The sequence below is a fragment of the Hypanus sabinus genome, chromosome 6, assembly GCF_030144855.1.
Source record: "Hypanus sabinus isolate sHypSab1 chromosome 6, sHypSab1.hap1, whole genome shotgun sequence".
Taxonomy (NCBI): domain Eukaryota; kingdom Metazoa; phylum Chordata; class Chondrichthyes; order Myliobatiformes; family Dasyatidae; genus Hypanus; species Hypanus sabinus.
The window spans coordinates 101,184,968-101,209,096 of record NC_082711.1 but is presented as its reverse complement, the minus strand read 5'-3'; the positions used below and the strand labels follow the sequence as shown (position 1 = coordinate 101,209,096).

The 24,129-nt window shown below is 39.7% G+C and overlaps 1 protein-coding gene and 1 long non-coding RNA gene across 5 annotated transcripts in view; one reads left to right on the top strand and one right to left on the bottom strand.

The window, feature by feature from the left end:
• LOC132395721 (uncharacterized) overlaps positions 1 to 24,129 on the bottom strand; it is a 51,067-nt gene that overhangs the window by 4,774 nt on the left and 22,164 nt on the right. Inside the window, exon 2 of the long non-coding RNA XR_009512728.1 lies at positions 2,449 to 2,588. This is a non-coding gene — a long non-coding RNA (uncharacterized LOC132395721). The remainder of the gene's footprint in view (positions 1 to 2,448; positions 2,589 to 24,129) is intronic.
• macc1 (MET transcriptional regulator MACC1) overlaps positions 1 to 24,129 on the top strand; it is a 46,919-nt gene that overhangs the window by 18,125 nt on the left and 4,665 nt on the right. Inside the window, exons 2-5 of one of the 4 annotated variants that reach the window (XM_059972672.1) lie at positions 11,060 to 11,119; positions 16,002 to 16,119; positions 16,446 to 16,559; positions 16,833 to 18,895. In XM_059972672.1, coding sequence (XP_059828655.1) covers positions 16,457 to 16,559; positions 16,833 to 18,895 — 2,166 coding nt within the window. In that variant the 5' untranslated portion in view covers positions 11,060 to 11,119; positions 16,002 to 16,119; positions 16,446 to 16,456. Of the gene's footprint in view, positions 1 to 11,056; positions 11,120 to 12,178; positions 14,713 to 16,001; positions 16,120 to 16,445; positions 16,560 to 16,832; positions 18,896 to 24,129 lie in introns of those variants that run through there. The other 3 variants (XM_059972671.1, XM_059972673.1, XM_059972670.1) reach the window with 3 other exon arrangements.

Sequence of the window (24,129 nt, the reverse complement as noted above, 5' to 3'; positions counted from 1 at the left end):
CAAACCATGGACTTATTCTCACTGCACTAGCTATGTACTGAAAGACAAAGAAGGAGGTGAAAAAAGCTTATTAGAAACTTAGACCCTCTGCCTGTTCTTGCCCAAGCCTGTTGGGCCTAAGCCTGACCACTCTAATATTGTCCACTCCCACAGTGGCTTCTGCTAACACACCACTCATATATCATTATGATTCCAGGCTGCCAAAAAGTCCCAAAAGGCCCTGAGCTCTTTTTAAGACATGTGCTGCCTCAGCCTAACAAGTTGTCTTACGTTCTCTATTTTCCTGCAAGAGCAATAATCCTTTCTCGCTCCATTCTGTTAAAACCATCTTATAAGAATTAATCAAGATATAATGCCTTCAGTAATTTTCCTTATGTGGATATTCTAATGGTCTGTAGTTTGCTGCTTTCTGCCCTTGCCCATTCTGAATTATTATAATTTGCTGTTTTCCAATCAAAAGGAGCTTACTGCAATTGTAGGGAATTTTAGAAGATTAAAGACAACTAATCAACTAATTCACTTTTACTGTTAAGGCACCTGGACGATGTGCATTAAAATTTGGAACTTCTCAGTTCAGAGCTTCAATAATTTTCTCAGTACCACTTCCTCTTTGATTGTAACTTTTCCTTCATCCTTCCTTCCAATTCTTGTATTATATTTATTTCTAAGATTGTATATCCTCTGTAGTGAAAATGAATACAAAGTATCTATACTTCATTTGCCATTTCCTTATTCTCCATAACAATCCATATTCACTTTATATATGACCACCATTCATTTTGTTTATTTTTTAATGTCCGTAAACTCCCATCTGTTTTTCTATTTCTGTGTAGCTTTATATCATTCGATTTTTATTATTAATCTTATAATCATTTGCTGCTGTGTTTTTTGTATTCACTCCAATCTTATGACTTGCCACCTGCTTTGGCACAATTATATGCATAATTGTATTATATTAATAATTTTCATTTTACCTTGGAAATGTGATGACCTTGCAGGGTTGCAGACATTGGAAGTATTTTAATAGTTATTAATGTCATGATAGGATTTTTTCTTTTTTGATGTAATTTAATCTATTCTGAAAGATCCACTCTAAATGTTTTTCCAGTGCATTTACAGCGACTGATCCCTTAACCTAATTGGAATGGTCACTTTATTGAGGTCTGCATTCACATTACTGAGAATGCCTTTATTATTTTTAAAATACTGCTCTTGGATTGCCCCTTTCCAATCAGATCCTTGCTATCTAAAAAAGATTTTCAGATTGATGGAGCTCGTCAGCCGTGGTTGGCAGCTGAACTGGAAGAAGGAAAGCTCTGATCTCAAATCTCCGCTGCCTTGCGGCTATACCCACTCATGGGGAAGGCTTCCAGGATAAACTCTGGGGAAAAATCTGGAGCTGAAGTCCCTAAGGCAATCCTACGTTGTGTTCAATACTGACTGCCAACTCCTGCCATGCGGCTGGTGCCAAACTGTATCGGCTCTGCTGTTCTTTTGGACTCAGCAGAAGAGTGGAGAGGAGGAGCTTGCTACATGGGCAACAGCTTGTTCTCCATATCGTACTGCCCAGGCTTGAGTATCTAAACAGTTAAGACGCAACATCCATGGTCGACCCTGACCAATGGAGTCCTTGCTCAATCACTCAAGAAAGCCTTCACAATGAAGCCATTCGTCAACAATGCACAGCACATGATCTGGTATAGCCTGCTCTTTGCTTTTCTCCAGACTGCCTTGAATTAAAAAATTTCTCAAAAGCACTTTATGAGCTCCATGTCTACTGTATCTTCTTCCCAGCAGAGTTTTCCATTTCCCCCCATCATTTTCTGACTTTCCTGTTTTTTTTCCTCCTCTTATCCTTTATCGTACTATGCAACCTGGGTACCACTCATGAAAGGTCATCAGAGCTTTTGTTCTGTTTTATAACTGTATTTATAATAAAAAGATCAGTATCCCAGATGTTGTCTTTTTCCTCCTCTATATTTTATCTCATTCTTACCAAAATGTAACATTGTATTGTCTCTGTTAATCTTCTGCTATGTGTTTGCTAATTCTGCCAGGTGTAAACCCCTTGAGATCAACTACTATCCTCCCTATTTTTCCGCATTTTGTGTGATTGGCATATTTTAGGGATTTAGAAAGCTTCATACCAATGACTCAAATTCAAGTGCAACTCATTAATGTAATTCCTAAGGAAATCAGAGGTCTTTGAGGTTTAGGAAAATGTATGACTATATATGTGCAGGAGTTGCATTATTTGCAAAATTTTACAAAATCCCCTGGGTCTTGCATTTATTTTTAAACGTGCTGACTATGTATAGCTTTCCTTAAGAGATCTGGGATGTTAACATTGTTAAAAGCTCTAACCTGGTATGATTGTAATAGGGGAAGAGTATTGACTTGGATGCTTTAATCTTTGTACATTCAATTTCAGATTTGAGAATTTGTTACCTGTAACATTGTCAGAAGGATATGTTACATGATGGTTTCATTGAAACAGGCTGATCTTTAATCTGATTTTGGATTGTCACTTGCAGGGTTGTTTCACTCAGTCGCAATACACCTCTATTTCTGAGATCCACATTAGGTAGCTGTAGACAAAGGGAAAGTGCATTCTCAGACATTGCCTACATAAATCTGCAGAGATCAGTCTTAGTTAGCTGTCAATTTTAATAAAATTTCTGAAATTAATTGCCTTATCACAGTCAGGTAAGTAGTGATCAAGTGAATTTGCTTGTCCGTGCTTGGAGAAAGAAGTTAAGTGTTTATGTGCTTCTTCAATATAGACAATGTATTTTTAGACAATTATTGTATTCATTCTTTGGACTTGCATACATTACTTTTTTTGAAACGAGTAAGAAGTCTATATCGTTGCTTTGTGGCTAAAATCTTGATATAGCAATGTATCCTATTGTGGCCTTGAAGAAACTGTTAATTTTACATGAATAAATTCAGTGATTATTTCAGAGATTTGACTCAAATGTTTTTAGAAACAATGAGAAATTGTATATTTATCTTTTCAGGTAAATTCTACATGTTATTAAAACTAGCTTTCTGTAGACTGTTTCAATGATTTAAATGAAGTGGAATGTATTACATAGCTTGTTAAGTCTGGGAAATAAAGCAGAAAGTGAAGCAACAGGCTTAAAAACAGTCTATATTGATTTAGCTGTTCTTTATTCAGAAACCAACATTTTTCAAATTCCTATAATTGTGTGCAGCAGATGTGTCATTGTCATAGATTCATTCAGACAAAAGATATGGGAATCAAATTAATCATGGTACATCTAGTCCTTTAACAAGATTTTGAGTACTTCTCACTGAATACTCTTTACATCAAAATTTAGTCGACTGATTTATCTGTCCCTTTTTCTCTCCCCCGCAGCTGTTAACTTTTCAATGTGTTCTCCAAATCCATGCCCATGTAACTACATACTGAATGCCACTATCTTTTATGTAGGCAAACAACAGCTTCTAATTTCAATCCTGAAATGCTGAGTTATATAAATGGAATGTACAAAATCAGCAGCATGTTTTTAGAAATGCTTTTCCACTGAAAAAAAAAATACTGAATACCAATTTGATTATACAAACAATGCTGGAGATCTGAAATTATATAAGTTAATGAATTCTTCCCCCTTCTTTTCCAGTCCTGATGAAGAGACTCGGCCTGAAACGTTGACTGTTTATTCCCCTCCATAGATGCTGCCTGGCTTGCTGAGTTCCACAGCACATGTGTGTGTGTTCGTGTTCATATTTCCAGCATCTGCAGAATTTCATGTGTTCCAAATGTATAATAATATTGTTTTGGACAAGATGGTGCTGAGCTGCAGACTCTGTCAAGGTCATGGCTTAGACTTAATTGTTTGCTGGCTTGTAGGGATGATTTTGGGGGTATTGAGGAGAGTTGGGTTCAAGTTTAGGAACAGGGAGGTGAGGAAGGTAGAGGTTCGGCTGGAGTCTAGGCCACCACTTCGTACTCCACATTAGAAAGCCAGTAATGTAGACACAGGGCAAAGGATATCCATAAGGTGAATGTCAGGCTGGCAAGTGCTGTGGACAGAGAAAAGTGAGGATGAGGGCTGGTCAGTGAGACCCCCGGGTTGGTGGGTCTAAGTGGTCCATTCAGGCAGAAGGCATAAGGGCCATAACCACCTAAGTGTACAAGTAGGCAAGTCAGGTGTTTGAGGTCTGGAGTTTTGGGTCCTGGGGTCATTAAGATTGAAGACGAAGGTTGATCACAAGTCCGGCAGTTGATGACCAAAGTCCTGTGTCTGCAGGTCCACTGGGGAAGTCAGAGGGCCGATCACTACAAGTCTGCTGGAGGCAGCCTGTCCTGGTGTTGGAGGACTGTCTCTGTGTGCATCACTGGGCAGGAGGGAGATCAAGGACTTGTTTTGTTGTTTAGTTGTGTGTGGTGTTTTGCTGAAAATTGAGGGCTTGCTATGTTGGTGCCAGAATGTGTGATGGCACTTGCAGAATGCTGCCAACACCTCCTTGGGTTGTGTTGAATGCAAACAAAACAGCTCACTGTATGTTTTGATGTACAGTACAAGTGATAAATTTGAATCTTGACAGTTACAAATGGGACTAGTTCAGAGGCGACGTGGCAGACAGCAAATGTGGATGCTCCCAACATAATCATGGTGCACATTTTGTAATGCATACTTTGGAAATCAGGCAAAATAATTTGAAGCAGTATTAGCATTTTCCCTCCATTGGTAGTATTAGTACTTTAACTAAATTTTGGTTTGGAGAGAAACAAATGATGCGGAATATTAAAGCTTTGAAACATTACTGTAGCAGTTCTAATATGTATGAGATTTTTTGAGTAGAGGCATTTGAAATATGTAACAAAATACTTGTTCTTTAAATTGTATTGTGCACTTACCTCTTTGCTGGGACAAAAACAAAAGTCATAATTTGTGTTGTATGATTTTCAAGTTTAATTATCGTTCAACCATGCATACCCATGAATATGGCCAGATGACAGAGTGTCACTCCACGGCCAAGGTGCAAAACACAGTAGCAACACAAGGTATATATAGCGCAATATCAGTAAAATGCAATCACACATAAACAAAATTGAAATCCCAAGGCCCTGGTCTACAGCCAATCACAATACAGCTTATCTCCTGACGATCCAACGCAGAGAACAGCCTTGACTTCAGTGTGAAGGCTATGCCACACTTCGGTGGAATGCACCAACTCTGCCTCTGGCTGTCCTGGGCAGCTGTAACCATGGCGACACCATGGCCTGAGGCCTAGTCCTCACTACTACTACTACAGTCACTCAAGATCCCCTGCCGTCTGCCACTCTCCTCGAGTTTTAAAGAGAGCAACCTCAATTCTTCAATTTCTACCCATAATGGATTCCCTCATCAAATGTAAAATTACTCAGATGTAAACTTCTTCAAGATCACTTTTCCTTCCCAAGTTGTGATGCAAGGAATGGTCCCACTGCAACAAATGACTGATTGACTTATTTTAGCAGGATAACTATTTTATTTTATTCAATTTCCTGTACTTAAATCAAATATGTATCTTTTTGAAGTTCTTTATCATCTTGCTCCGGTAATTTTGAAGATCTTTGAATGTGCAGTGTGTGATTCCTCTGTTCTCCATCTTGTTCAAAATAATGCCATGTAAATTTTGAATGCATTTGGAACAGAAGGTCAGGCAGCACCTGTGGAAACAGAATCAGTAGTTAATTTCAGGATCAAGACCACTTGTCTTCAACTTGAAATATTAACTGATCATCTGTTTCTCTGAAATATCCAGCAGTCAGCGCAGTACTTATAAAGCTAAAATTTACTGGGAAATAAAGATATTTACTGCCATCTGCAATTATTTCTCTGCACAATTACACTCAAGAACAGAATTTTAATGTAAATATTGCTGCTGCCTTTTCAATGGTGTGCTGACTGTGTTCCATAGATTCTGTATGAAGTTTCACTACAGAATCCTTTTGCTGCAGTAGTTTGTTTTTTATGAGTACTGAACCTCTGCTACTTTATATCAGGCACAACATCAGAAAAGTTTATCAGTTCACTACTTTTGAGTATCTAGGAATGAGGCCATGGCTTCAACGATCTGCCAGAGATTATTGAATGTTTTATGGCAAGGACTTGTGTGCATGTATATGCTGGACACTTGGTGCCATCAGATCAGTCCAAGTCCCACCTCTCAGGAACATGTACTTATAGATGGGGAAAGAATCGATCTATAAGACAGCTATGCAAGTTAGAATCTGATGTCTGTGGTTTGCCATACAGAAAGTTATGGCTGGTAATGTAGCAAAATCTTATCATCTGTAAAATTTGAATAAATTTTTGTTTATCTTGGGATATTCATAGACTTTTTAAAAATGTGATCTTCATACTATGCCAGTGGCAATTTTATTGCAGACTTATCCCCAGTTTAAAAAATTAACTAGTTTACCCCAAATTTCTGCTAATTACATAGCTATTATTTAGATTTAAAATTTCATTCTGTAACCAGCCATCAGTCTCTGCATGGAGCAAAATGTTTGGAGGTTATGAAATGACAATATATAAAAGTAAAAATATTAGTCATGGTATTTTTTAATTTGAGTATTTCATGGTGAATTGGTACTGGTAAAAATCATTGGACGAATATGATTAAAAGTATGGAAAAGTGGTAGCATAAATTTTGCTTGAGTGTTTAACGTAGTTGAATTTTCTTCAATTTAATGAGAATGTATCAACTGTAAGGATTTCTGGTGAGCTGAACGAATCTGAGCATTACAATTTTTGGCTTATTATTCAAAAATAAGCCATAACGCCACAAGCAGAAAGTCTAGTTTCATACCATTGTTCTTTTTCAACTGGCTAACGGGAGTGTCCAAGATAAACACGGCAGAAGTAAAGTGCAACTGTACATAATTTTAACAATCTAGCAGACCCTTCTCCAGGATCACTCCTATACTGCAGTGAGAAAACTCATTTCTTCAACATCCAAGTGAATCTTTAACAGTTTCAAATTCCTTTGTACTAAAATTGCATGAATGTTTGATTACTCAACTGTTGAATTGAACAGGTGCAGACTGGTCCTTAGGCTTATGAGCAACATGAGTAGACATTGCTGTCAGCTATATCTTTGTGCATTGTGCTGCACATTGACCAGTTAGTCAGAGCACACTGGCTTCCAATGTCTTACATGCATGGAACTTGGAATGCGTTTTATGTCTAGGAAAGGGATAAGTGGTCGGTGAAGGTAAGGGAAGGATAAAGAGGTAAAGCATATTGAGCAAAGTCAGAATCAGGTTTATCACCACCGATCTATGTTGTGAAATTTATTGTTTTGCAGCAGGTAGTATAGTGCAATATATAAAATTACTACGTTACAGTAAAAATAATACAGTGCAGAAGTGGAATAGTGATGTAGTGTTCATGAGTTCATTGACTGTTCAGAAATCTAATGGTGGGAGTTGGGGGGGGGAGGGTAAGCTGAACCAGAAACATTGAGTGTTCATCTTTAGGCTCCTGTAACTCCTCCCTATTGGTAGTCAGATGAAGAGAACATGTCTCAGATGGTGAGGGCCCTTAATGATGGTTGCCACTTCTTGAGGCACTACCCTTTGAAGATATCCTGGGTGTGAGGAGGCTTGTGCCCTTTATGGAACTGGCTGAGACCTAAAAACCCTCTACAGCAGGGCTTTCCATCCTTTATTATGCCTTTGACCAATACCATTAAGGAAGTGGTCTGTGGACCCCAGGATGGGAACCTCTGCTCTACAGCCTCTTCTGAATTTTGTGCGTGGAAGCCACCATACCTGGTGGTGATGTAATTTTGTTGGAATGCTCTCCGTGGTACGTCTGTAGAAATTTGCTGGAGCCTTTGACATACCAAATCTCCTCAAACACTGAATGAAGTATAGCCACTAACATGCCTTCAGTATTGCATCATTATGCTTGGTCCAGGATTGATCCTCTCAGATATTGACACCAAGGAACTTAAAGCTGATCACCCTTTTCACTAATGACTCCTCAATGAGGATAGGTGTGTGTTTTCATGACTTTTTCTTCCTGAAGCTCACAATCAGACTTTTGATCTTGCTGGCATCGAGTGCAAGGCTATTTACAGCAACGCTACCCATACAGCCGATCTATGTCACTCCTATACACTTCCACATTACCATCTGAGATTCGGCCAACCACGGTTGTGTCATTGCCGAATTTATAGATGGTATTTGAGCTATGCCTAGCCGCACAGCCATGAGAATAGAGAGTTGAGTAGTGGGCCAACTATGCATCCTTGAGATGTGCGTGTATTGATTGAGGAACTTAATGTTTTTAAATGGCAGGAAGTATATGTGAGGAAGGTGGTGTGTGAAGCAAAAATTACAGTGGTTAGACCAGAAAAGTTGCAGCTAGATAGAGTGCTAGAGATCAGTCAAATGTTGAGTTTAAAAGGATAGGGGAAATCAGAATGCTGGAATTGAGTCCTGAGGCTACCAACTATGGACAAAGGTTACCATGGGATTGTGTTGAAGCAGCATCGTTCAAAAGCAAGGCAAAAGATCAAGTGAACCAGTGCTTTACTTGGAAGGACTGTTGGGTTCCCAGTATCAGAACATTAGAAAATTTTTGACATGAACACGCCCTTTGGCCCAACAGAGCTTGCCAAATTCCTGTTCACATAGTGTGTTGAAATAACAATCAAGTTTAGATTTGGAAGTCTTTAAGGTACTATTCTCAACAACACTACTAGGTAGTTTGTTCCACGTGTCCACAACTTTCTGTGTAATCTCCCTTTAACCAGTCTCCAGCTCTGGCCCCAAGACCTTGTTGATGGATTAATTTTGAAGTAGCTGCTGGCATCCTCCTTACTTGTACCCCTAATGATTTTGAACACTTCTACCATGTCGCCTCTCATTTTATGTCTGCTTGGGCTAAAAATGTTAAATTCTTTTAACCTTTCTGCATGGCTTATACTTTGTAGACCTGGAATGACTCTAGTCCTTCTCTGAACTCTCTCCAGTGTCTTTACATCCCTCACAAAATATGGAGACCAAAACTGGATGCAGTATCAAGGTGCGTCCTCATAATTACATTATTCAGCTTAAGGCCAATGTCTGTAAACTTGAACTCTAGTGAGTGCATTACATGGTCCAGAATTCTTTTGGTCTTCCTAATCATTAGTGTGCATTGTCTAAATGTTGATAGTGATGAGTCTGCCACGATACCCAAATCTTTCTCATACAGTGCACTTTCCAACTCAAGACTTCCAATTGTATATTTATATCTATATTTCTATTTCCCATATGTAATACTTTACATTTACTTACTTTAAATTTCATCTGCCATTTATCTGCCCGCATCTGGATTTTGTTTAGATCTAACTGTATAGTTTCTGCTGCCTGAATGTTATCAGCCCATTCCCCCAATTTTGCATCATCTGCAACCTTTACTAATTTATTTGTTATGAGCTTATCCAAATAAATAATGCAGATTAAAAACAGCAGCAGCCCTAGAACTGCGGAGCCCCACTTTTCACATCTTCTAGTTGTGAAAATGATCCTCTCACCATAACTGGTTTTCTGTTTTTAAGCTGATTCTCCACCCATTTGTACTCCTTACGTTGAATCCCTATCTCCTGTAATTTGATTATTAAGCTCTTGTAAGGTACCTTGTCAAAGCCTTCTGAAAGCCCAAGTAGATGGTATCAATCTCTATTGTAGGGCATTGAAGAATGCAGTAGAACAGAGTGATCTAGGAATAATGGTGCATAGTTCCCTGAAGGTGGAATCTCATGTAGATAAGGTGGTGAAGAAAGCTTTTGGTATGTTGGCCTTTATAAATCAGAGCATTGAGTATAGGAGTTGGGATGTAATGTTAAAATTGTACAAGGCATTGGTGAGGCCAAATTTGCAGTATTGTGTACAGTTCTGATCACTGAATTATAGGAAAGATATCCACAAAATAGAGTATGAAGGAGATTTACTAGAATGTTACCTGGGTTTCAGCACCTAAGTTACAGAGAAAGGCTGAACAAGTTAGTTCTTTATTCTTTGGAGCGTAGAAGGTTGAAGGGGGACTTGATAGAGATACTTAAAATTATGAGGGGTATAGATAGAGTTGATGTGGATAGGCTTTTTCCATTGAGAGTAGAGGAGATTCAAACAAAAGGACATGAGTTGAGAGTTAGGGGGCAGAAGTTTAGGGGTATCACAAGGAGGAATTTCTTTACTCAGAGTGGTAGCTGTGTGGAAAGAGCTTCCAGTAGAATTGGTAGAGGCAGGTTCGATATTGTTATTTAAAGTAAAATTGGATAGGTATATGGACAGGAAAGGAAGAGAGGATTATGGGCTGAGTGCAGGTGAAGGTGAGAGTAAGCATTCGGCACAGACTAGAAGGGCCGAGATAGCCTGTTTCTGTGCTGTAATTGTTATATGGTTATTGTTTTCATGAATTTTAGTTACCTCATGGAATTCCAGAACATTAGTAAAACATGATTTTCCCTTTCTGATCCCATACTGGCTTTCTACTAACATGTCTGTTCTTATCAATTGCTTTTCCACCTCATTATTAATGTTTCCATTATCTTACCTACAATACACATTAAGCTTACTAGTCCACTAGAGTCAGTGTGGCCACCCTTGTATACTGGGAAAATGCTAGCCCATTTCCAGTCCTTGGAGATTGCACCAGTTTTCACTGACTTCTGAAAAATACAAGTTATGAGTTTGTATATATAATCAGAGAGCTCTTTGAGGAACCTTGGATATATGTTGGCTGGCCGTGGATATTTATTAACTTTTAGCCTTTTCAGCTGAAGCAGAACCTCACTCACTATGGTTGGAAATGAATGTTCTGAACCATGTCATCTTTGAATTAAATAGAAGCACTGAAGCAAAGTTCTGGAAACACAGCCTTGAGGGTCTGAGGCAGAAGACTATAAGTGGCTTTGGTTACAGTGATATGGAACTGAAGAAGATCACAGTGTATTCACAATATGATGCCAGTACAACAGGAGTATTTTTAAATATGTGGTGCTTGATGGCAAAATCTAAATTCTAATATTTCCATTCTTCGAGGAGAAAAGCAGACCATGCTTAAAGAAGAATCGAGTGTGTGCAGTTTACTTGGGAGAGGTGTAGGTGAGGAAATATTATACACGTCAACAGTTGCGTAAATGTTAAGTAGTTTTTGTCTTGCACATTACTGCTACCATAAAACAAACTTCATGACATATGTCAGTGATAATAAATCTGATGTTGATTCTCAATTTGTGACCAAAGGATAAAAAAATAATATTGTGAAAGTGTAGTTTTTTGATGGATGTAGGGAGAAGTATTGGAATAAGTTAGGAGTGTTTTGAAATTGTTATTGGAAATGACAAGATAGAGTACTGGCTATGAAGGAGTAGAGTGATGGGAAGATACAAAATCATACTGAAGGACACTGGAAAAAAGGCTTCAGAGGTGATTAACCAAAGGATTTTAGCAAAGAAATGATGAGGGCAGGTTTTGAAAGGGAATCTCAGAGTACAGCTCAGGGAGAGACACAAAACAGAGTTCAGGATTTGCTTGGAAGGCATCTTAATTTAGTGATCTATCAAATTAATTATATTTCATTTCTCTAAGCTTCCACCTTTCTTGAATCTAGGGCTCTTGTAGTCCTTGTGCCATTTACTTGATTCTGTTCCTCTTATTACTTTATATACATTATTGTGACCTGACTGACCCAAGCATGAAAGGTAATTGCAGTGAGGGAAGTCAATTGCAAAAAGCCACAAATATCTGAATGATGTTGCAAGTCTTTCCATGAATTTATTTCAACATCACGCGCGCAGCCCCTATTTTTCCCATTAGTCACACTTATTGAAGCTTAAAGGTGAAATCAAGTGGCTTCAATGCTTGCACCAAAAAACAAGAAACAAACTACACAACAGATTGATGAAGAGAAGCAAATTAAGAGATTACCAGTATGGCTTTTTTTTCTGAACACAAGATATGCAAGTATTATTTGTTGATACTTGGTATAATGGACATCAGTATGTGTTTCCACATGTTTTTTTAATACTATTCAAGTCTATACAAGCCATCAAATCTCTGCCACAATGATTAACCTGGACTTTATATTTCATAGAGGAAGCCCTGGTATTTAAGGAATGTTTCTCCTCAGTGCTTTGGAGGGCATTCATATTACAAGGGAGGAGATTTTGGCAGTGTTACAGTAAATTAAGGTGCATAATCTTCGAGGCCTGACTGAGTGCATTCTTAGACTTTGTGGGAGGGTAAAGAAGAAAGTGCAGGCCTTTGGAGATATTTGCTTCATTGTTCGCCACTGCTCAATTTTCTGAAGTCTTTAAGATCGTTAAGGTTGTTCTGTTGTATATGATGGGCAGCAAGAACAAGCCATAAATCATAGGAGCAGAGGGAGACCCATTGAATCTGCTCCACTATTCCATCTTTGTTTTTATTTAATTCCCCTTCACTCCATTCTCCTGCCTTCTCCTCATAACATTTGCTGCCCTTACCAGTCAAGAGCCTTTCAGACCCCACTTTAAATATATGTAATAACCTGGCCTCCACAGCTGTTTGTGGTAATGAATTCCATAGATTCATCACCTTCTGATTAAAGAAATTTCTCATATTCAATAGGATTCAATCACATTCTCCACTCCGCCCCCCCCCCCCACCATTCCTCTAAACTCCAGTGAGTACAGCCCTTGAGCCATCAAACACTCCTCATTCGTTAACCCTTTAATTTATGGAATCATTCTCATGAACTTCCTCTGAATTCTGTCCAATGCTAGCATAATCTTTCTTTGATAAACAACCCAAAACTGTCCTTCTTGAGACTCCCTACTTCTCAACACCACCTGACTTTCCACTAATTTTGTCCTGTCTGTGAATTGGCCATAAAGCAATTAATTTTGTCATCTAAATCATTGACCTATAACATGAAAAGCAGCGGTCCCAACATCAACTCCTACCGAACACCACTAGTCACTGACAGCCAAGAAGAAAAGTCTCCCTTAATTCCCACTCTTTTTGCTTCCTACCAGCCAGCCAATGTTCTATTCATGCTCGTATCTTTCCTGTAATAGCAGTGGCTCTTACCTTGTTTGTCAGCCTCCTGTTCTGCACCTTGTCAAAGGTCATCTGAAAATCTGAGCAAACAGCACCCACTGACTCTATTTTGTCTATCCTGTCTGTTGTTTCTTCAAGGAATTCCAATAGATATGTCGGGCAAGAGTTCCCCTTAAGATAATTATGACTGTTATTTTATCATGTGTCCAAGTACACCCTGATGTCGGGTAAAGGCAAGGACATTACTTGGGACGAGGAGGCCGCGGCCGCTTTCGTTAAAGCCAAGGAAGCCGTGGCAAACGCCGCGATGCTGGTGCACCCCAGAACAGACGTTCCAACCACCCTCACGGTGGACGCATCCGACACAGCAGTCGGTGGGGTGCTGGAGCAACTCATCGAGGGGCGCTGGCAATCCTTGGCGTTCTTCAGCAAGCACCTACGACCACCTGAACTCAAGTAAAGTGCTTTCGACCAGGAGCTGTTGGCACTGTATCTGGCAATCCGGCATTTCAGGTACTTCTTAGAAGGCAGGCCGTTCACCACGTTCACGGACCACAAACCATTGACCTTCGGGTTCACGAAGGTGTCCGATCCCCGGTCGGCTCGCCAGCAGCAACATCTGTCCTATAACTCTGAGTACACGATGGACATCCAGCATGTCGCGGGAAAGGACAACGTTGTGGCGGACGCACTGTCCAGGCCCTGTCCCTGGGGGTGGACTATGCAGCACTGGCGGAGGTGCAGCAAGCAGGCGACGAGATGCCCAGCTACAGGACCGCAGTCTCGGGTTTGCAGCTGTAGGACTTTCTCGTAGGCCCAGATGAGAGGACCCTCCTGTGCGACGTGGCTACTGGCCCCATCGTCCCAGCAGCCTGGAGGCGGCGAGTTTTCGATTCCATACACAGTTTGGCGCACCCATCTATCAGGACAACCGTCCGGCTGGTCTCCAACAAGTTTACGTGGCACGGACTTCGCAAGCAGGTCAGTGAATGGGCCAGAACGTGCGCGCAGTGCCAAACAGCCAAGGTGCAGCGGCACAGTAAAGCCCCACCGCAGCAGTTCGAACCCACCCACCAGAGGTTCGACCACATTCATGTGGATATCGTGGGCCCCAGTACCTCCTAACTATGGTAGACCGGTTTATGAGGTGGCCAGAGGCGGTCCCGGTCACCGACACAACTGCCAATTCCTGCACCCGAGCACTGATTGCAACCTGGGTAGCACGCTTTGGGATACCGGCCCACATTACCTCAGACAAAGGTGCCCAGTTCACCTCCAGCCTGTGGTTGGCTGTGACCAGCCTGTTGGGAATGCAGCTGCACCACACAACTGCCTACCACCCACAGTCTTCCACCATCACTTGAAGTCGGCTCTCATGGCCTGCCTGAGAGGACCTAACTGGGTGGACGAACTTCCCTGGGTCCTGCTTGGAATTCGTACAGTGCCCAAAGAGGATCTGCATGCCTCGTCGGCCGAGTTGGTGTACGGCGCACCCCTGGCCATTCCAGGAGAGTTCATACCAGCCCCAAGGGGGCAAGAGGAAGAACCCGCAGCAGTACTGGACAGACTACGCGAGAGGCTCGGCAACCTGGCCCCCGTACCGACTTCACAGCATGGACGGACACTGACCCATGTACCCAAAGACCTGCAGAACTGTAAGTTTGTGTTTGTACGAAGGGGTGGACACTGGGCACCGCTACAGCGGCCGTACAAGGGACCATTCAGGTTGATCGACAACAATGGGTCCACATACGTTCTAGACATTGGAGGGAAAGAGGAGGTTTTCACGGTGGACCGACTCAAACCAGCCCATGTGGACTTGGCGCAGCCGGTTGAGGTTCAGACACCACGGCGCAGAGGCAGACCTCCCAAACAGAGGCTGATCCAGACTGTGGACATTGGGGGGTGTATCGCCGGTTCTGTGGGGGGGGGGTGGGTTATGTGGCGACCCACTTTCAGTGCAGGCGAACTGGCTCACAAATAGCCAGCGCGCGGGGGGGGAGACTTTGGTAATACACCCCTGACGTCATTTCCACCCAGAGAGGGCGGGCGCTAGGGATTAAATGCCAGCGCCGCGAAGTTTGAATAAACTAGTCTCGAAATGACTTACCGACTGTGTGTCGTTATTTCAGCACTGTGTGTAGCACACCGCTACATTGTCTCTCAAAGCCCCAGCAATTTCCTCTTTCGTACGTCAGTCTTATGGGTAAAAGCAACAATGGAAAGTAGAGGGTAGTTGTACGTGGAGCATGTTTTTCCTGATCAGTGGTGTTCTGCAGAGATTTGTTCTGCGACCTTTGCAGTTTGTGATTTTATAAATTACTTGGATGACAAAGTAGAATGGTAAAATCTTGGAAGCCGCATCCACTGATCCCTCAAAATTGCCATGGAAGGTGAAAGGGTTGTGAAGGTGTATGGTGTGTTAGTCTTCAGTACTCAAGTTTATCAACTTGATTGGGTTCAGGACCCATGAGGTAATGTTGGAATTTTATAAAACCATTGTTGGACCACACGTGGATTTGTGGGGTGGTAGGTAAAGACAAGGGAAACCCTATCTCTGTTATAAGTTTGGGTTAAGGGCAGATGTGTGGTGAATGGAGGCGAGGGCATCTTCAATGAGGGAATACTGTATTCTTTGGGGGAGGGTGAGAAGGACATCTCTAAAATCAAAAGCCTCATTCTGAGAATGGGTGTGGTGGAGACAGGAATAGTATTTTTACGAGTGACAGGGTGGGAAGAGGTTATAGTCATTTTCATGAGGAATGAATAAATGTGGAGTATATTGTATACAGCCTAAAGTGTTTATTTAATGTTTTGAAAAGTTTGCTTTTAGTTTATTGAAAAGCAGGGTTTTTCCATTTAGATGTGTTGTGTACTTTTCTTAAAATATTTAATAAAATACCATACATAAAATAATCAAACAGATCTTGAATCTGCTCTACAGGTAACTTAAGTCCAAGACTATAATGAGTGGGAAAGCCAGAAGATTGTTAGCTGCCCTGTTTCCGTGCCTAGTCGTTCATTCACAACTATCTTGACTTGCTGCACTGCTGGTAGATTTGGTGAGGTCATGTTTTAATCTCTGGTATAAATACTGGTACATGCACAAATCAGAAGTTATGCCATTTTGTTCCAGCTGTTTGCTCATGTACTTAACAGATACGTTAATGGTAAATATTGTGTGAATCATCATGTGCGTCAGTTTAATTGATCTCTAGTTGTATGGTTTGAAATTTTTGACTGTTTTCATAAAAAAGTAACTTAATGGCAAATTTGTTATATTAAAAGTAGATTATTCTGCTAAATATTTTCAGGAATATAATTTGGCTAAATATCTATTTTTTTCTGTTGCAATAAAATTGCTTATTAGTTTACCCTTTGTTAACAGAACCAATCAAAATGGCTGTCAGAACACATTCTCCTAGACATACTCGCAGTAAGTCTGAAGGAACGCTAATTGACCTGGATGAGAACCAATCAACTACTCACTTATTTGTAAAAGGTACTGAAATAATTACACTATATCATAATTTATTAGTGTAGTGTGTGTGTGTATATATATTATCTATTCATCCTGATTGATCAGGGTGGTTACCTTTCTGTACCCTGGGTAAGGATCAAAATACAGTCTTTGTAATAAAGAATTAGGGTTTAATGTTTTTTTTTAAATAAATGATTGTCTTGTTTGCATTCACATTTTTCTTTTGGCATCTGGCACTTTATTACTCATTCATGTTTTTCTTCTACATTTTATTTCCAATCTTATCCTCTGTAGAAAATAACAATCTTCCAGGAATTTCAAAAGGACAAGAATCTAATCTATTACAAGACTGGGATTTGCTAGTATTTGACCAGCCTAACCACGCTGTTAATCAGAGCACAAATCCTTTTTGGAATGGTCTGTCAGGATCAAACCCATTTTTAGATGATATTGCCAAAGAAAGTGATGATAATGTCGTAAAGCCATCATCTGCATTAAATGAGAATGCACTGGTTTTTGAAAACCCAAGGACTGCAGAGTCCATTGGCTCCTCAGCTGATGAATTGGATGTTGACAATCTGATCTACATTGGAAGACCATTTGCAAAGCAGCATGGAAGGTGGAAAAGTGCTTCAGATATTTTGGATTTTTCAAACAAAGATGATGTTCCTCAGAATAATCGTCCATTGAGTGAATTTATCGCCCCAAACTTAGAATCTTTTCAAAATGACAGAGAAGCTTACAAAGCGGCATGGTTGAACCATAGACAATTAACTAGATCATGCCTTGATTTGGACATGGTAAGTCAAAATCCTGGATGGGGACAGACTCAGGCTATTGAAACACTTATTGTCTGTAAGATGGACCAGAACGGGGGATCACTTCATTTGCCTGAATCAGATGTAAGTGTCCATGTACCTGAAGGTCATGTTCCACCTGGTGAAATCCAAGAATTGGCAATACAGGCCTTGCTTGAACCACCTCAGTTGCTTAATAATGATTTTTGTACAACAATTGGGCCATTACTGGAGATGAAACTAAGCAATTTCAACACTAAAGGTTGTATTTCTTTAGAAATGAGGGTGACGGCTGAAGTGAAAACTGATCCGATGAGTCAAGTTATGACTGACGTTGTATGTCTTTGTAGTGATGCTAAAGAGGGCCCTTTTGAGAAATTGCACAATATTTATATATACAAAGATGTTATGCAAGTAAAACTTGAAAAATTGAGTCCTTGTCTGTATGTTGTACCAGCAGTTGAAGCAAAATGTATTCAGCCTCCAGCATTGTCAGTATGGGATTATCTTGACAAAATGATTACTGTTGGTGTTTATGGCCCCAAATACATTCATCCAGTTTTTACTGCAGTTTGCACAATCTTTTGTCACAATGAAATCCCACAGAGACTTGCAGATATGAAAAGAAACAATAAAAATTTACCTCCAGTTGTTCTTCAACTTTGGGGAAAACATCAATTTCATTTAGAGAGACCACAAGATCTTCAAATTTCTGTTATTCCCACCGAGACAAAGTATGATGTACAGGAAACTGATCAGACCATGCAAATTGATAAAACTTTGCTAACAATGGGCAAGACAATTCGACAGCCATTCTCGTTGTCTATGTCCAAAGCTGGAGAAGTTAATTCATTTCAACTTGTTATTCAGGTTAAAGATGTCAACCATGATGTTATAACACAATTCAGTATCCAGACACCCATGCCAACAGGCAAATCAAATATGAAAAGACGTTATCAAAAACGGAAAGAGTCACTGACGCACATCACTTCATGTGAACCTTCACCTGTCAAGCATCCTGTGTTTAAGGACAGAGAGATAAATATTATTAATTATGGAGTGGCACTGAAATCTGTATTGAGACAACCAAAAATTGAATACTTGCTGGAATATTTTAAAGGTGACACTATAGCACTTCTTGGGTTGGACAAAGTCAAAGTAATAGGTCAAACCAGGATCAAGGAATGGTATGTTGGTTTCTTGCGTGGAAAGATTGGCCTTGTGCATTGCAAAAATGTGAAGGTGATTTCTAAGGAGCAGGTCATGGACTATTCAGAAGTGAAGGTTACAACCAAGATTCTTCTTGATCAAATTACCATTCCGATGAAAAGATTGACATATATGTATTCGTCTCTCCGTGAAATCATCACAGAGAATATTACTAGTTGGAAGCCATTTGCAGAAGTGCTTGGATACACTAATCTCCCATTGGATACAATATCCAGGACTCCAGTTGAGAGCGAATCGGAAAGAGTTGCATGTATACTGGAGAACTTAAAAGAAGACTGCCATGCTGGTGGTAACAAGATGAAGAGAAAGTTTCTGCATGAAATTGTTCTGGTAAGTATTTTTAATAAGTCTGTCACTTCGTTGTAGCTGGCAGCATATTAGAAATTAGAAATAGAAATACTTACATTGGAAGTACATTAGAAATACTTACGTTGTTCAAGCAGTGGTAAAGGTTGCATGATATGGCATTTTGTGGCTATCCAAATGTTTCCCCCCAAAACAAATTCACAAAAATAACCGGTTTGCTTATTAATCTTATTGCTGCTTGTGGTACATTGTTATGTGGGAAAATGGCATTCACATTCATCCAATTGGTGTAACGAGATGTGTTAAAGATTCACTTCATAGAAACATTTCAAAGGATAAAAAATTACCTATTTAAAACTAGAGAGTTGTTGAATCACTAAGTAGTATGTTCATGGTTCAGAGATGTTTTGGACTGCAGAATAAATTAAATGTTATGATGTGTCAGGTCACTGGAATCGAGACCAACATGTCTATCAGCCATAATATTAAATGGCGACAGAGTCTGAAAGATAAGATAGCCTGCCATTCCTAATTCTCTTATCTTTGTGTCAGAGGAAGGTGGATAAGACCATAAGACATAGGAACAGAGTTAGGTCACTTACCCCCTTGAGTCTGCTTTGGATTTCAATCATGGTTGATTTATGATCCCTCTCAACCCCCCTCTCTTGCCTTCTCCCCATAACTTTTGACACTTTTACTAATCAAGAACCTATCAACCTCTGCTTTATGCATACTCAGAGCTGTATGTGGCAGTGAGTTGTCAGATTCACCACCGTCTGGCTAAAAAAAATTCCCCTGTGCCCTCTGGTCCTAGACTCTCTCCTCATTCTTCTAAAATCCAGTGAATACAGGCCCAGAGCTATCAAATGTTCCTCGCCCGTTTCATTCCCAGAATCATTCTCATGAGCCTCCTCTGAATCCTCTCCAGTGCCGTTATTTCTTAGATAAGAGGCCAAAAACTGCTCTCAATACTCCAGTGCCATGTGACCAATACCTTGGGAAGTCTTAGCTTTCCACCCTTGCTTTTTTGTCCCTAAGATATCCTTAACTCAAAGATATATAATGTCATGTTGGTATCTCTGCTGATAATTAGCTTGAAAATGAATTAGTGAAAATAGAAAGTAGATTTAAATGGTGACATATTTAAGTAACCATAATGGAAATGATTGCAAATGAATGTAATTATCCTACTATTATCCTTTAAATTAATGTGGGATATCTTTTTAAAAAAATGAATGATTGAAGTCTACAATGATGTGGTAATGAAGGCACATTCAATTATGAAATTTGTAAGGAATCTGGATTGGTATCTGAGAAGTTAGAATTTGCAGGGCTGTGGAAGAGGGCAAATGACTGCACAGAGTTGATAGAGACATTAGACCAAATGGACTTCTGAGCTGAAAGATTTGAAATTCTGTGAATGGTTATCCTTTGAGTGAGAGCTTTAACCTTTTTGCATTCTTGCACTTTGTATTAATGCTATTCGGTCCGTGCGATTTGTTCACTATGCAGTAAAATTACTTTGACCTAGCAACCTTTGGGTTCAATATTCTGTTATTTACTGTATCACTAGGGCTTTGCTGGGCTCTGTTTTACCAACAAAACACTTCCTGAATTTAGTGTATATTTCAAAATATACAGTACACTAAATTTGCGAATGATAATTGTTGAGAAAGGAAACTGTTCGTTCATGTCTTAGAGTTGTTGGTGTTTGAACATGTGCATATTTTAATTTTGCTCAGTGTCACAGTTTAATTTGGTTTAATATATGATGAATTTTTTCATGCAATAATGTAGCCGTGCATTTCAAACACAATAATCACGGAGCTGGTGAAAAATACCATCTGATGATAAATATGAGAGAATTCTGTGCTAAGTTCTTGATGCAAGTGAAGAACCTGTCTAGGCTCAAGATTTGGTTAGTTTGGTGTGCCCATAGTAATGTTTTGCTTAATGCCTTATGATTTGCTTGGTATCAGAAATCTAACGTTAATATCTCTTAATCAAGATGATTTTCCCCGCCAGAAAAGCCATATACTCCAATAGAACTTTTTGTATCACCTCGGAAAATTGCTAAATTCTAAGATTTGCAAAACTTCTGATGGACTAGTTGCCAACAGCAAATTTGCAAGTACTGAGATTTTAAACAGTATCCGAACATTGGCATTTTACCTGCATTAACAAGGCTTGATTGTTCAAGTTTCAAAATGAGCTTGCATGAGAACAGAGTTCCTTTCAGATATTTCAAAAATAGCAATTAAAGGTAATTAATGTATGAGTGGATTCAACTGATTTTTAACCATGTTGCAGTTTCCAAACATTGTCTTGGTCTGTATCTGTCTATCACAATCACAACAACCTGGATTTCTTTAATAATAAAAGTCCTTAACATTTAATACATTCCAAAGCAATTCATTGGAGCAAATTTGTTTTAATAAAGTTTTAAAAGAGAAAAGGAATGCAACCATTGGAAACACTGAATTGTATACAGGTTTCCCCCGCAATCTGAAGGTAGACTGTTCCAATGAAACCATTTGTAAACCAAAATGTCGTAAAGTGAAGAAGCAATTACCATTAATTTATATGGGAAAAGTTTTTCAGCTTTCCCAGACCCAAAAAATAACCTACCAAATCATACCAACTAACACATAAAACCTAAGATAACACTAACATATAGTAAAAGCAGGAATTATATGATAAATATACACCCTATATAAAGTAGAAATATTGTAGGTACGTGTAGTTTCACTTATCAGAATCGGAAAGACAGCAAGCCAAAATGGATTTGGAGAAAAAAGTCAGCATATACATGCATGCGTATGCACGTACACGCATGCGCAAACAACTGCCCACACAAGGCTTCACGGTCATTGTAGTCTTTCTCGGGGGTAAACACACGTATAAAGCGGGCGTCTTTTCTTCGTAAAAGTGAAAATCCTCTGGTTAGCGAAAACAGGTACTATTGTAGGTCTTTTGTGACAGCAAGTTGTTGTAAAGTGAACTTTCAAAAAATGGGACACCTGTATGGTACTGCTCACTATATCAGAAGAAAAACATGCTTGTACTAGAGAGAGTTTAGAGATGATTCAGCAGGATGTAGCCTGGATTAGATGGCTTCAGTTTTGGGGGCAAGATTAGATAGGCAGGCTTGCTTTCCTTGGAACCAAGGAGGTGGTGGGGTGACTGGATGACATGTATAAAATTATAAGAGGCATCGATAGGTAAGTAACCAGAATCTCTTCCCATTCTAAGAGTATCAAAAATGGGGAGCATTGATGTAAGGTGGGAGGAATGAGATTTAAAGCTGACTTGAGGGGAAAGTTCCTTCAAAAAGTGGTTGCTAACTAATTTGTTGCCAGAGGAGATAGTGATACAATCACTATGTTTAAGGGACATTTAGGCAAGTATTTGAACGGACAAGTCATAGAGCCAAATGGATCCAATTCAGGCTGCTCGTGGGATTAGTCAAGGTGAGTATAAAGGTTAGCGTAGATGTAGTAGGCCAAAGGATCCATTTATCTACTGTACAATTCTGATTTAAAGAATAACTTTCCAAGTGCAGTATTTTGATTTGCAACTCTAGGTCCTGCATCTTAAGCGAGCAATGTTCAAGAGAAAACTTAATTTTATACAGAAGTACTCACATCTTTTTAATGAGTTCACTGTTAATACTGGAACAAGAAATGTTTATCTTCTACTTCTTGCAACCGGCAGTGTTATGTTTATAATTTATTTTGTGTTGATGTTTGGACATGAGACTTGATGAATTGGTGGCAGTTGATGTACTCTATTTCACTTGATCCAGTCACAGGCAAGTAGGAGGGCATTGTTTGATTTGTAAGCAAAAGTTAAAAGGAGGACTGGAAAATTATTATGGACTAGTTGTAGATACTGTAGCTAATTCTGGTTAGCGTGATAAATTTCCTTTCTCAGCTTCCAAAGTTGCATATCGGGTATTAATCAATTGTACTTTGTTTCTATGATTTGTTCAGGTTTATATATAATATGTTCAGCCACATAAACAAATATGGAGTAATCTGGAGATGTATTACAAAATGAATAGATTCTTAGACAAATGATGGTGTTGGATAATGTGCAATTTGACATTGATTGTTGTCAGTACTTCGTTAAACCAAACTGGGCGTGATTTTCCATTTGAGAATTGATCTTGGTGGTGGGTGTGCCAGTACTGTTGACCCTACCTGGACCATGAATATATTCACCAAACAAAGATTCTCCATTACAGACATACCTATGTTGATTTAAAAGTAACATTCCAACATGAGTTCAAAACTCTATCAAGAAAACATTCATTGCAATATTTGCATGCATATAGACTGAAGTTGATCTAGAAAGAGGGATGTTTGCTTTTCTATAGAAGCATAGAGCATTGAAAACCTACAGCACAATACAGGCCCTTCAGCCCACAGTGCTATACCAAACGTGTACTTACTTTAGAAATTACCTAGGGTTACCCATAGCCCTCTATTTTTCTAAGCTCCATGTACCTATCCAAGAGTCTCTTAAAAGACACTATTGTATCTCCCCTCCACCACTGTCGCTGGCGGCCCTTGTACTCACCACCCTTTGCGTTTTTTAAAAAAAAACAACTTGCCCCTGACATCTCCTCTGTACCTACTTCCAAGCACCTTAAAACTGTGCCCTCATGTTGGCCAGCTTACCACATTATCATCCAGATCATTGATATAGATGACAAACAACAGACCAGCCCCAGAACTGCTTTGTGTAGCACACCATGAGCCACGAGCCTCCAGTCAGAGAGGCAATTATTCTGCTACCACTCTGTGGCTTCTCTCATGAAGCCAGTGTCTAATCCAATTTAGTACCACATTTTGAATGCCATGCGACTAAATTTTCTTGACCAAACTTCCATCCAGGACTTTGTCAAATACCTTGCTGAAGTCTATGTATACAACATCCACTACCTTGCCTTCATCCACTTTCCTGATAACCTTCTTGGAAAACTCTATATAAAATTGGTTAGACGCAGGACAAGATGGCACAGGCGAGCATTGATGTTCTGCCGGTTGCTGGAAATAGTTCCAAAAATTCTCTTCAATATCCCTCTTTTGGAAAAACCAGGAAACCTACCAACGGGGAGGAACACATCACTACTGCCTGTCTTCCCTATATTTCCATGGTTTCAGTAAGGATCGTCAGGGTCCTGAAGAAATACTGGATTAATACCCATAAGGAAGTTCAAGCGACAGCTTATGCGGGTCAAAAATGACCTGTGA